Below are 12,816 nucleotides of genomic sequence, written 5' to 3'. Positions count from 1 at the left end.
ACAGACCCAGGTTTGACCTCTGGGTCTGGAAAATCCCCAGGAGAAGGGCATGACAATCCACTCGAGCATTCTTGCCTGGAGAATCCCATGGACAGAGGAGCCTGGTGGGCTACATTCCTAGCGTCACAACAAGAAGGACGTGACTGAAGTAACTTAGCACATACTTATTAAGTATAGACTCCAAGAGATTGTTAAAAAAAAAAAAAAAAAACTTTAGGGAAAGCATGTTTTCATAATCAGACATCCCCTTCTTCCCAATGCAAGTATCTTAGGTATGTCTATACCTGTCCAGCATTTTTCTGATTGATAAGCTGATCTCCTGCGATAAGAGAATCCCAGTTTTGCTGTCTGATAAGCTCTTTCACTTCCTCATTAGGGAGATCGATTCGGTAGTTGAAATCGCCACACCAAAACACATAGTCATGGGAGAAGAGCAGCCTTCCCTGGAAGAAGAGAGACAGAATTCCAAACAATCAATTCACAAAATGTTTTACAACTTTTTCTTTGCCTTACCCCTGCCAGGTTCGATTTATTTAACCCCACAGTAATAACACAAGGAGTTATCTATTTGCTGACATTTCTAGGAGTTATTCCAACTTTTCAAAAACTGATATAGAATATGGGGTGAACTGAAATATGTTCCAAAGCTTCCTTTTCGAAAACAAGTAGCAAGAGTTTACCATTGGAAAACTCAACTTCCGCGCTATTTCTACAAAATCATCATTTCGTTCTTTGACTTGGGATTGTCCCGCAGCGAAGTGGCTGCAGACAAAGCAGAGGCTTGTGGTGTGGAACAGCATTCGTATTGCAACTGCTCCCTTATTTCCAGTTGCGCCTCCCATTCCAGTTTTCACAGTATCAACTGCAACATCCCTTTAAAAGGAAGAATTTGAAATCCAAGATCAGAAATTTCAACAGTTCTGCGTGTGTAAGAAATGAAGAATGTCTATTACATAATTACAACACTATACATCATGGGCATTTTGTAGGGAAGCCTGTGAAATAGTGGAGAGAAACTACTAGCAATTCTTTAATCAAGAACATATTTAAACAAGAGTTACCACATGATACAGGGGTTCCACTCCTGGGGATATATCTGGAGAAAACTATAATTTGAAAAAACACATGCACCCCAATGTTCACTGCAGCACCATTCACAATATCAAGACATGGAAACAACTTAGATGTCTGCTGACAGATGAATGAATAAAGAAGATGTGGTACGTAAATACAATGGAATACTACTTAGCGATACAGACGAACTTATTTACAAGACAGAAACAGACCCACAGACACAGAAAACAAACTTACGGTTACCAAAGGGAAGGCGCGAGTGAGAGGGCATATAGAATGGATAACCAACAAAGACCTACTATATAGCACAGAGAACTATACTTATTTTTTTGTAATAACCTATAAGGGAAAATAATCTTAAAAAGATAGACACACACACACACAAGTGTATAACTGATCACTTTGTTGTATACTTGAAACTAACACTATTTAAATCAACTATCACCCATCATGCATGTTCATGCACAGTCATGTCCGACTCTTTGCGACCCCATGGACTGTAGCCCGCCAGGCTCCTCTGTCCATGGAATTTCCCAAGAAAGAATACTGGAGTGGGTTATCATTTCCTTCTCCAGAGGATCTTCCTGACCCAGGGACTGAACCCCTGTCTCCTGTGTCTCCTGCATTAGCAGGTGGATTCTTTACCACTGAGCCACCTGGGAAGTCCATATAAATCAACTACACTTCAATTAAAAAAAAAAAAAAAGAACACTCAGAAACAAGAACCATGCGTCAGTGTTTCTCTGAAGCCAAAAATACGCCAGGCCTTTTGGTTATCTGGTGTTAGGAGGCAGCCTTCGGAGCGCCATCTGTCTACTCACCTGATGAAGGGAGCGTGCTGTGGTCTGATAAAAACAAACAGACAGACGCCCACCAACTGCTCAGAGGCCAGCAGCACATACTTGTTGTCTCTGGAGATGGTCTTCTGAAGTTCCGCAGCCCAGAGCTTCTGATTTGTTGTGCTACCAGAAAATATTAACAAGGGAATCTTCAAAAAGACGGTGACAGTAATACAGCCTATTTCTGTAGGACAATTATCAATTACACCTTTATGTGCCCAAATTTAATAAAATTAGTGACATCACGAAATCCACACCAACAGTGAAATCTTTATGCGGGCTGGGTGTTTTTGTCTCCTTTAAAAAAGGAAAACAGAAAACTGAGCCAAAAGAACATCACACGTCAAAAGCCTATCCTATGACTCCCTTACAAAGAAAATTTGAGCTTTCTTATTAAATAAGTGCTCACTGTGTAAGTAATCTCAAGCTTGTACGCTTTATTTTCTCCTTATTTATTCATTAGGATAACAGGGAAGAACATGCTTCCAGATGCAATTTTCCCCTTTTTCTTATTTCCATGGATTATAATATCTCTTTAAAAACTTATTATGGAAAATTTTAAACATATTCAAAAAAGATAAGCATAAAATAAACCACCATATACCCATTAACCAGCTTCAACAATTATCCACATTTTGCCAATCTTTCTTCTTCCATAACTCCCCACCCCTTTCTCTAATCTTGGAATATTTTACAACAAATTTGAGGAAAAATTATCCATTTTACCCAAAAATGCTTTACTAAGCATCACTAATGCAACAGGATTTTTATTTTTCTGTAATCAAAAGGTCATTATCACACTTAGATATTAACAGTTCCTCAATATCATATAATACTGAGTTCATATTCACATTTTCCTGTTATCTAAAAAAAAAGTTTCTTATAGTAGGTTTCTTTAAAACAAGGTCCAAATAAGGTCTACACACTGCATGTGCTTGTTGCCTCCTCAAGTCTTTCTCAGTCTTTAACGGTCTCTCAGCTTGCCCCATCCTCTTTTTTAATGCTCTTTATGTTTTAAGAAGCTGGGTTATTTGTCTGCAGGACGTTTAACAGTCCAGATTTGCCTGACGTGTCTTCATGATACTTTGCACTTCTGTCAGCTTTGTTTTAAACTGGTAATTAAAGAAGCATGATTCAATTTTATTGATTTGTTTTGGCAAAAATAACCTCATGGTGGTATAATCAGCCTTGCATCACAGCAGGAAGCATGTAATCTCTGAGATATTATATCTAATAGGCTGTTCAGACTGTGACAATTAACTCATTATAAAGAAGTTCCTCCACTGATCCTTCTATAAGGTTTTAACATCAACTGATGATCATTGCCTAGATCCATTATCAACAGGGGTTCCAAGCTAAGTTGCTTCAACCGTGTCTGACTCTCTGCTACCCAATGGACCATAATCTGCCAGGCTCCTCTGTCCATGGGATTCTCCAGGCATGAATACTGGAGTGGGTTGCCATTTCCTTCTCCACCAACAGAGGTTACAACATGTTGATTTCATAAATTCAGCATTCCATGGGCATTTGTAATGAATTGGAATTCTTCTGTAAAGAACTTTTATCAACTATCCAGTTATTATGAAACATGTTTATACAAAGAAGGTAGGGAAAATGCTTGTCTTTCTCTTTATACATTTTCAGAGTAATAGGTTTGTGCCCAAGATGCGTCCTACTCTTTGTGACTCCATGGACTGCAGCCCTCCAGGCTCCTCTGTCCATGGAAATTCCCAGGCAAAAATACTGGAATGGGTTGCCATTCCCTTCTCCAAAGGATCTTCTCAAACCAGGGATCAAACCTGGGTCTCCTGCATTGCAGGCAGATTCTTTACCGTCTGAGCCAACAGGGAAATCCCAAGAACCTCCAACACCAAGCAAAAATAGCCATTTCACCTAAGAACATCCTGATGAAGCAGTAAACATTACTAATTTTGTCAAAGCTCAATCCTAGAAGCCCATCTTTTTATATTCTGTGTAATGAATGGAAAAATACAAACCAACCACTTTTGCTGCACACTGAACACATACATGATGGCTGTTTCAGAAAAAAGCACTCAAGTCTGAGGTCAGAGCTGAAATGCCACTTTTTTTATAGAATACAATTTTTACTTGGAAGAACTAGTGACAGACACACTATGATTATTCAAATTTAGACTATCCGGCAAACATGTTTTCAACCATGCCTGTGTTTTCAAAGGACATGACCTATGGTGTATATTTCTAATAATAAAATTTACATTTTGAAAGAAAAGGGGGAATTTTGATAAACCTGTATTTGCTACTATGATCTTGACAGCTTCCCAATAGTTGAAGAATTTGCTGAAGAGATTAAATTAATTTGGTGATGAAATTAACCAATATTATGTTTTGATATTATACAATGACATGTATCAAAATCTGAAAGATCTACATAATTCTGAAAGATCTACATAATTAGTTTACTACTACTATGTTCCAAATGCCTAATGAATGACGTGTCAAAATCACGCACGGGTAAAAGACAGACCGATGTTTTGGTATAATTGAGCACAAAAAGTTCATCACTATGGTTTCAGATTCCACACTGTAACTAACCACCAAAAATGACTATTTGCTGAGTATTATCAGAGAAGAAAAAATCTAAAAAGGCTACTAAAATATTTTGGTTTCCAACTACGTATTTATGTGATTTTCTTCATATATTTCAATCAAAACAACACACTACACAGACTAATGCAGAGGTAGATGTGAGAACCCAGCCATCTTAAACCAGACTAAACAGATTTGCAAGCTATCAATTGATGCCATCCTTCTTAGTAAATTTTTGTTTTGGAAAATAGTTACTTTTCAGAAAAAAAATGTGTTACTTATGTTAACATGTAATGAGTTATTATTTTTAAATGAACTGAATGCTTAAAAATTTTTGTCTCTAATTTCTAATGTGATACGTATCAAGAGATAAAACCACATAAATAAAAGTTCTTTAAGATCTTCAACATTTTTAAGAGTGTAGAAAGACCTGAAACCAAAAAGTTTGAGAACTATTATTTGAATTACAGTTTAAAAAGCACCTTCACATATATTATCTCTATCTATGCTTGTAGTAAGTACTTAGTTACCTGTCCCCCATGTTCATCAACTAGAAAGTTTCCCTGTGTGTTACCTGGCTGGCTTACCTTGCATTCACAATGTTTCCAGCATTCAGCTCTACCATTTCCTCAAAACCAATTGCAAATATATCCATTGGTTTACTTCTTTTATCTAAAATTAAGCATCCAAGAAAGCCTTTTAAAAGATGGCCTTAGTTAAACGGCAACTTCCCTACCCCAACAGAACTAAGACGAACATCAGATCTCATACAAGTCCATTTTTGTGTTCCAAGTTTAACCAAAAGCAAATTAAAGGCAAAAAACCATGAGGGGGACAAAATTACTTTCAATTTCTATTTAGGTGACCTAAGTTTGCTTTTCTTGAAGACTATTATTCTTGAAGATAAGTCCTTTCAGAAATCATTTTTGAAAGAACTGTTGTTATGGTTTGAACCATGGACAGCAGAGAAACAAGCCGCTTCTCAGAGGCTAAAAGATGAATCCAAATGGATAAGTAATTACTTAAAATTTTTTTAAATTATTTATTTTTAATTGGAGGATAATTGCTTTACAATGTTGTATTGGTTTCTGCTGTACAACAACATGAATCAACCCTAAGTATACATAAATCCCCTCCTTTTTTAGCCACCAAGAAATTTTTCAGAAAGAGCACAAACAATAAGGTGGGCGAGTAACCAACTCAAATTAGAGCAAACAGCTGAGAGGGAATTTTACACTTTAATTTGGAAATTCCTAGGTGGAAGCAATCCAGGAAAATGGGAAGTCAGGGCTTCAGACCCCTCTCTTCTAGCCATTAGCTCTCCCATGGCTTACCAAAAGAGAACAGAACTGCTTTAGATAAGCAAGCCCAGGGTAGCCTGGGTGGCCCAAGCATTCAGAAACGGGACAAATAGCTAAGAGAAAGAGCTTATATAAATACTATGAACAAATACTGAGGAATAAAAAATGTAAAGTATTCACTGACTGCTATTGTGTGCAAGGCTTACCTGTGAATCTTCTCTTTTACTACAGACACCTTACGAGACAGATTACATCTGCCTGTTATTTACAGACAGGAAACTGAGGCTCTGGAAAATCTAAGCAACTTGCCCAAGTTCACACACAAAGTGCAGTGCGGCACAACTCCAGAATCAAACTGCCAGATGTCCATCCCTAAATCCTGGCTCTGTCACTGCCAGCTGCATGACGTTGGGCGTGTCACTTCTCTTCCTGTGTCTCAGTTTCCTCATCTAAAAACTGAAATACTAAGAGTGGCTATGTATTAGGTCTGTTATAATGATTAAATGAATAGATGTCAAGTACTCATAATAGTAGTGTTAGCTGTTACTTTATTATTGTTATTACTATTAATACTACAGCTACAATTTCAAGTTAGGTTCAATGTAAAATGAAAAGCAGCATTTTAGTAAAAGTTTAGGGAAATTCCCAGGGTTTAAGGTGTGACTGATTAAAGGCAACTAAAAAAGAAAAATCTGTATCTCACAGTATTTCCTATACATATCTCCTTCATAAATAACACTTGGTAAATGTGTACCATTTTAAAAAGGAATTCAAGTTGAAGCAAACAGTCCTCAAATCCATGATTCTAGTTAAAAATCTTAATACAAGCATCCTCAGCTTAAGTACTGGCTATTAAGAGCTTGGTGGTAGAGTACCCAAACTCAGTGATGAGTTTTTACAAGGATGAATCAGTATTGTTCTGTTACAGGGACAATAAATGTCAAAATGAGTTTTGTAAACCTACTCATGACCTACCCTATTTCTTATCTTAGCAAATAAAGGGCTCTATTTGAAAAACAAAATACATTAGGTTTGAAAAATTCTTAATCACAAAATAAATTTGCTATGCATCAGTTTAAAGAATAAAAACAGGAGAAAAAAAATCACATCTTAAAAAAATAAATACACAAACCCACACACAAAAGAGTTATCTACTCATGTATGGATTACATTGTCTGAGAATCAAATAACAAAAAGATTTCTCACTTTACCATAGGTTCCTATGAAGTAGTAGAGAAAGGTCTATGAATACAGAAGACCTAAGATTTGAAGAGATTTGATCTCTAAGAAGAATGCTGGGCTTCAAATGTATATATAGAAGTTTCTTTTATAAAGTACTGCATATTGTGAAGCGCCGCATTTGTTTTCTAGGTTAATACATCAGAGTCAGGGTTAATTAATCCATATTGTAAGAAGCCAACCTTGAAACTCCTGGATGCCAGCTAACTTGGGGGCATCAAGAAGCCAGTCCGTAAGGGTCTGATTCTTAAAAGCTATGCTGCGAAACTGCTTCCCGCCATTCACGTTCCATGTGCCCACACATACTCGAATTTTCTTGGGCTTTGAATACTTGTAGAAATTCTCACACATACTCTTTAGTACTTTAGAAGATGCTGGTAAAAACAAAATACAACAAAATTTTGGGTGCGTGAAAACATTTACAAAAATTGATCTTCATAACTGAGAGATGATGGCTAGAAAGTACAATTACCATCATTGGCACAAACAAGCATCAAATACATGCACAGGCACAAAAGAGATAAGCCTTGAACACAGAGCCCAACACAATGCAAGTAACCAACACACTTTGAAAATATCAACTACGTGAAGTACAACAGCCCAAGTAAAAAAAACTATTACAAAATTAATTCAGCAACATAAAACATGCAAAACAGTTCTGTTTCAGTGAAGTAGTACATCATTTTATGATACACAAAATCAGAGACTGCAAATTTTAAGGAATATAGCAACTGACTTACAGACAACTTTCATTCGGAAGCTAGTAAAAATAAGTTATTTTTCCCCAAAGAAAGATGTTCAAGAACCATGACATATAGGACTCTAACTACTCACAGGTAGCTTGATGAAAAACAGCTCCCTGACACAAACGCAAATCATGGACAATAATGAGATGCTGGAGAATGAAGCCATTACTAAAAGCCTCCCAGATCACAGGCGACACCGTCTTCACCAATGTTCTACAAGACCCCAGACAACCTGCCCTGCCTCTCTACCCTCAGCTGCCATCCCACCTTGTTCGCTCACCGCTCTGGCCCTGGACCCCCTCTGCACTGGCTGCTTCCACTGCTCGCAACACTATTCCCTCACCGCTTGCAGGCATCAACTCTGCCGTGAGGCTTTTCCTGATCAGCTTATTAAAATGTGCATTCTGTCTCTTACTGTCCATATCACCTCCCTGCTTTACTTTTCTCTATGGTGTTTATTTATTACCATGTACAAACTATGCATTTTATTTATTTATCCTGTTAACTGTCACCCCTCACCGAAAATGGAAGTTCCACAAGGGCAGAAATGTTGGTTGATCTCATTTTCATTTTTTGTGCAGGGGAACCAGAATGAATGGAGCTTCCCTGGTAGCTCAGATGGTAAAAGAATCTGCTTGCAATGCAGGAGACCTGGGTTTGATCCCTGGATCAAGAAGATCCCCTGGAAAAGGGAATGGCTACCCACTTCAGTATGCAAATATATATCCAGAAGTAGATATGCTTGATAATATGATAGTTCTGTGGCTCAGACAGTAAAGAATCTGCCTGCGATGTAGGAGACCCGGGTACAATCCCTAGGTCATGAAAATCCCCTGGAGTAGGAAATGGCAACTCACTCTAGTATTCTTGCCTGGAGAATTCCACAGACAGAGGAGCCTGGAGGGCTACAGTCCATGGGGCACAAAGTAGAACATGACTGAGTGACTAACACATACAGAATGAATATCCTTTCATTTTATTTATTTATTGGGATGTGTGAGTGTATGTGCTCAGTCACGTCTGACTCTTTTCAACCATAGCCCACCAGGATCCTCTGCCCATGGAATTTTCCAGGCAGAATACTGGAGCGCATTGCCACTTACTCCTCCAGGGGATCTTCTCACCTAGGGATCGAACCCGTGTCTCTTGTGCCCCCTGCAATGGCAGGTGAATTCTTTACTGCTGCACCACACAGGAAGCCCCGATAGTCGCTATATAATGTTGTGTCCGTTTCTGCTCTACAGCAAAGGGAATCGGCTACATGTATACATACATCCCCTCTTTTTTGGATTTCCTTCCCATTTGAGCCACCACAGATCATTAAGTCAAGTTCCCTGTGCTATATAGAAGTTTTGGTCTATTTTATTTGCTCCAATATCTCCAGACTAGAAGAGCACCTGGTACATACTGCTGCTGCTTGCTGCTAAGTCACTTCAGTCATGTCCGACTCTGTGACCCCATAGACGGCAGCCCACCAGGCCCCACCGTCCCTGGGATTCTCCAGGCAAGAACACTGGAGTGGGTTGCCATTTCCTCCTCCAATGCATGAAAGTGAAAAGTGAAAGGGAAGTCGCTCAGTTGTGTCCGACTCTTAGCAACCCCACGGACTGCAGCCTACCAGGCTCCTCTGTCCATGGGATTTTCCAGGCAAGAGTACTGGAGTGGGGTGCCACTGCCTTCTCCCGGTACATACTGAGCGTTCAGTAAACAATGGTTAAATGAATAAACATGAAATACATTTTGAATCCTCAATCTCTCTTCTCCACCTACTTTTTGGCTTCCACCTAACTTTCTGCCTTCTAAACCACATTTCACTTAGATTAAGTCAAATCCTGGCACTTAAAGTGAATAGAAACTTCCTAGGACTTCAATCCATTAATAATGATAAAGAATATGCCCTTAAAAGGGTGGTTAACTGCCAAGAGGAGACGGAAATCAAAATGATCTTCACCTCTCACCAGGTGATCTTATTTTATTATGATATTAATTATTATTTTTGGAATGGATACCAAGGTACAGCAAGCAAGCTTGTGAAAGAATGAGTGAAAAAGGCTGATAACATTTTTGGATTAGAATGAAAACAGTCTGACTTGTGAATCCTACAAAAGAACTGCAGGTTCAGGTGACAAGCACATCCTCACTGTTCCTAGGGCACATGTATACATCTCTGAGTCTGTTATCTGATTACTTGCACCGAGTCTGGGGGGAATGAAAGCAGATTGTTTTTCTGGCCTGTTGATATGGTTAACTGAATGTTGGCTGAACTTGGATAAAGAATCCTTCTCTATTACTACTGATCAACACTGGTCTTTCTAATCGAAGTCACTGACAGTGTTACTACTATGAAAACAGCTTCTACAATCCTTTCTACATGAAAACACAAGCTCTATAATTATTTAATGGCTTAAAATATGCAGCAAGACATACAATGAATTGTGTGAAGAAAACCATGTACCACATTGAGTAAGCTACTAAAGTCAGTTTATAAATGGGAATAAAAAGTTTTAAAATTCCTAGTTTATTCTTTTTTAAAAAAACTGGTTGGCACCTTAATGTGCAGAAAGAAATGTGTCTCTGTTCAAACAGATGTCCATTCCTAAATATCATATCATTTCAGAAAACGGATTTCATGATGTTAATTCAAAAATAAATACAAGTGCTCTCTTCCTCCATCTTCTCAAAAACTTACCTACAGTGTCTTAAAACACTCAGAAAAATAACTAAGTGAAACAAAAATCTTAAGTGATACCAAATCTTAAGTGAAGGGAAGAAAAGATGTCTTTTCAGCAAAGTTTCTGGCAAGAGTTCCTTTTGCCACAGACTCAAGTTTAAAGACAAGATCATAAACCTTGTCCAGAGAATGAAGGTATGAGATTTTTAAGAACTGGAATGACAAGAAAAATAAGACCTTTAGGTCTTACACACTTGGCTCTTCTAACTTTGCTAGCAATCTTAATGCTTTTTAAAAGATTTCAGATCATATTTTAGTGCAGGTCTTCCAGTTTCAGAAAATATTTCACACACCATATGAGAAAATGAGTCAATGTCTTTTTTAAAATGTTATGTGTGTGACAAGTGCTATTGAGTAGTTGTAAACATCATAGGTAGTATTTCCCATTAATCTGTAAGAGTCACATCTAGGTTTTTTTCAGGACTTCCCTGTTGGCTCAGTGGTAAAGAATCCTCCTGACAACGCAGGATATGCAGGTTCAACCCCCGAGCTGGGAAATCCCCTGGAGGAGGACATGGCAACACACTCCAATATTCTTGCCTGAGAAATTCCATGGACAGAAGAACGTGGTGGGCTATGGTCCATGGGGTCGCAAAGGAGTCAGACATGACTTAGTGACTAAACAACAATAAAGGGTAAAATATAACACTAATAATGTTTGTTCACTGAAATGTAAAAGTAAAATTAAAACTAGATGACCCATATTTAATTGAAATTAAGCACTTGCTACAAGAAGACAAAGAGCTTGGCATAGCTCCTTCTAAATGAAGTAGTCTGTTTTCTCAAACTTAAAATTCTTTTTCTTAGATTAAAACAAAGCATCAATTTATCCTGTCAGAATCAGAGGGAAAAATAAAGTTTCCATTTATTTGTGGCTCTATTTATATACAACATCCGCTTTTTAAAAAAAATTTGAGAAAAAGTTGCATTTATTGACAGGTTGATTTTCTATACTGTACCTGACTGTAACGTCTGTTCAGAAACTACGGATGCATCAAGAAGAAAACAAAGAGTCATTAGTAACACAGTAAGTTACAGTTGAAGTCGAGTGTTATGACAAAACCTTCTCAGACAGCTTCATTTTTTTCTTTTGATTTAGTTTGATGACATTTTTTCTGATGGCTGAAGGATACCAAAGATAAAATAAATGACAATAACTGATGTAAACCCACTGTATCTAAGAAAAATCCTACGGGGACATAGTGATGTGCAGAGTTTCACAATCAGAAGGTTCTAGGCCTGCTTTCCAGGCCGGTCCCATATGTATGTCTGTTGAGTGTGCAAGTGCACATACTTCTGAGAATACGAACCTGAAAACCTAAGAGGCTGGAGGACACTGAAATATTGCAGATACTGCCCTAATGCACACCTTGGAGTATTTTTTGGGACTCACCAGCTGACAGGTACAATCAGTTCAGTTATTAAAAAAACACATACATTCCAACACAATGACCAGCTATGCAAGATGGTATAAATTCCCACAGGCATGGGGTTTATGGCAAAAATATTTGGGTTTGGGCACAACATTCAAACACTTCAGCAATGATGTGCCAAGATAGGAACCTGCTATAAAAACAGTAGCAGAACCCTACACATGTTAAACGGTTAAGGAATGGACAAATACGTCTAACATATGGTACTTTATCTTGAAAAAGACTTGAGGTTTGCTTATAAATGAGCAGGAAGATGCCTGTGCTTGTGAGCAATTGTGAATGCTGGAAGAAGGCTTCTCCGAAACTAGATAGTAAGCTGTGACACCAGATATGGGAGGATCTGGCTCATCACACAGTTGGTGAACAGAGGGAGGGAGAGGTCCATGCACATGTATATGTGTGTTTTGTATATTTCTATCCACCTCAGTTCCGCTGAGTACAGCTTTCTGCATTTCTCTAGCACTACTACCACCAGTGAAATATGCATGAACTACTACAGAATTGGCGTTATACTCACAATTTTTCCTGACATAGCATCCCCGTTGGAATAAATTCTCATTCTTAAAATAAGAGCTATAGCAGAATTGACTGTACTGTTTTTTTAAGGGTACGTTCTTCACATAGTAAAATGTGCAGGAAACTAAAAAACTAATGATCAAGTCTGGGAATTATTCAGGTCCCTCACTTCTCTTTCCTTTAATAGCTTACTTTCAGTGGTTGCTGATTAATGCCTCCATATCAAAGAAGGCACGGGTGGAAAGAGGTGATAAGACGCAAATGAGTCAGTGTCTACTGCTGGAAGAAAGCCTGAAGTTAAAAGCAGTAGCTATGATCAGATTCTGGTGTTCAGAGCTTTAGTAGATTTCAGTCCCCCAGTCTACTCAC

At 38.1% G+C, this 12,816-nt stretch overlaps 1 protein-coding gene across 16 annotated transcripts in view; it reads right to left on the bottom strand.

The window, feature by feature from the left end:
• SYNJ1 (synaptojanin 1) overlaps nucleotides 1-12,816 on the bottom strand; it is a 90,948-nt gene that overhangs the window by 30,178 nt on the left and 47,954 nt on the right. For 11 of the 16 annotated variants that reach the window (XM_005201086.4, XM_059886937.1, XM_010800891.3 and 8 more), the window contains 6 exons: nucleotides 11,458-11,481; nucleotides 7,204-7,395; nucleotides 5,069-5,153; nucleotides 1,896-2,036; nucleotides 681-873; nucleotides 285-443 (listed from right to left, as the gene is read on the bottom strand). In XM_005201086.4, coding sequence (XP_005201143.2) covers nucleotides 285-443; nucleotides 681-873; nucleotides 1,896-2,036; nucleotides 5,069-5,153; nucleotides 7,204-7,395; nucleotides 11,458-11,481 — 794 coding nt within the window. The remainder of the gene's footprint in view (nucleotides 1-284; nucleotides 444-680; nucleotides 874-1,895; nucleotides 2,037-5,068; nucleotides 5,154-7,203; nucleotides 7,396-11,457; nucleotides 11,482-12,816) is intronic. The other 5 variants (XM_005201088.4, XM_005201092.4, XM_024991867.2 and 2 more) reach the window with 1 other exon arrangement.

This window comes from Bos taurus, chromosome 1, assembly GCF_002263795.3.
Source record: "Bos taurus isolate L1 Dominette 01449 registration number 42190680 breed Hereford chromosome 1, ARS-UCD2.0, whole genome shotgun sequence".
Classification (NCBI taxonomy): domain Eukaryota; kingdom Metazoa; phylum Chordata; class Mammalia; order Artiodactyla; family Bovidae; genus Bos; species Bos taurus.
The sequence above is the reverse complement of the archived record's forward strand: the minus strand, read 5'-3'. Positions and strand labels throughout refer to the sequence as shown.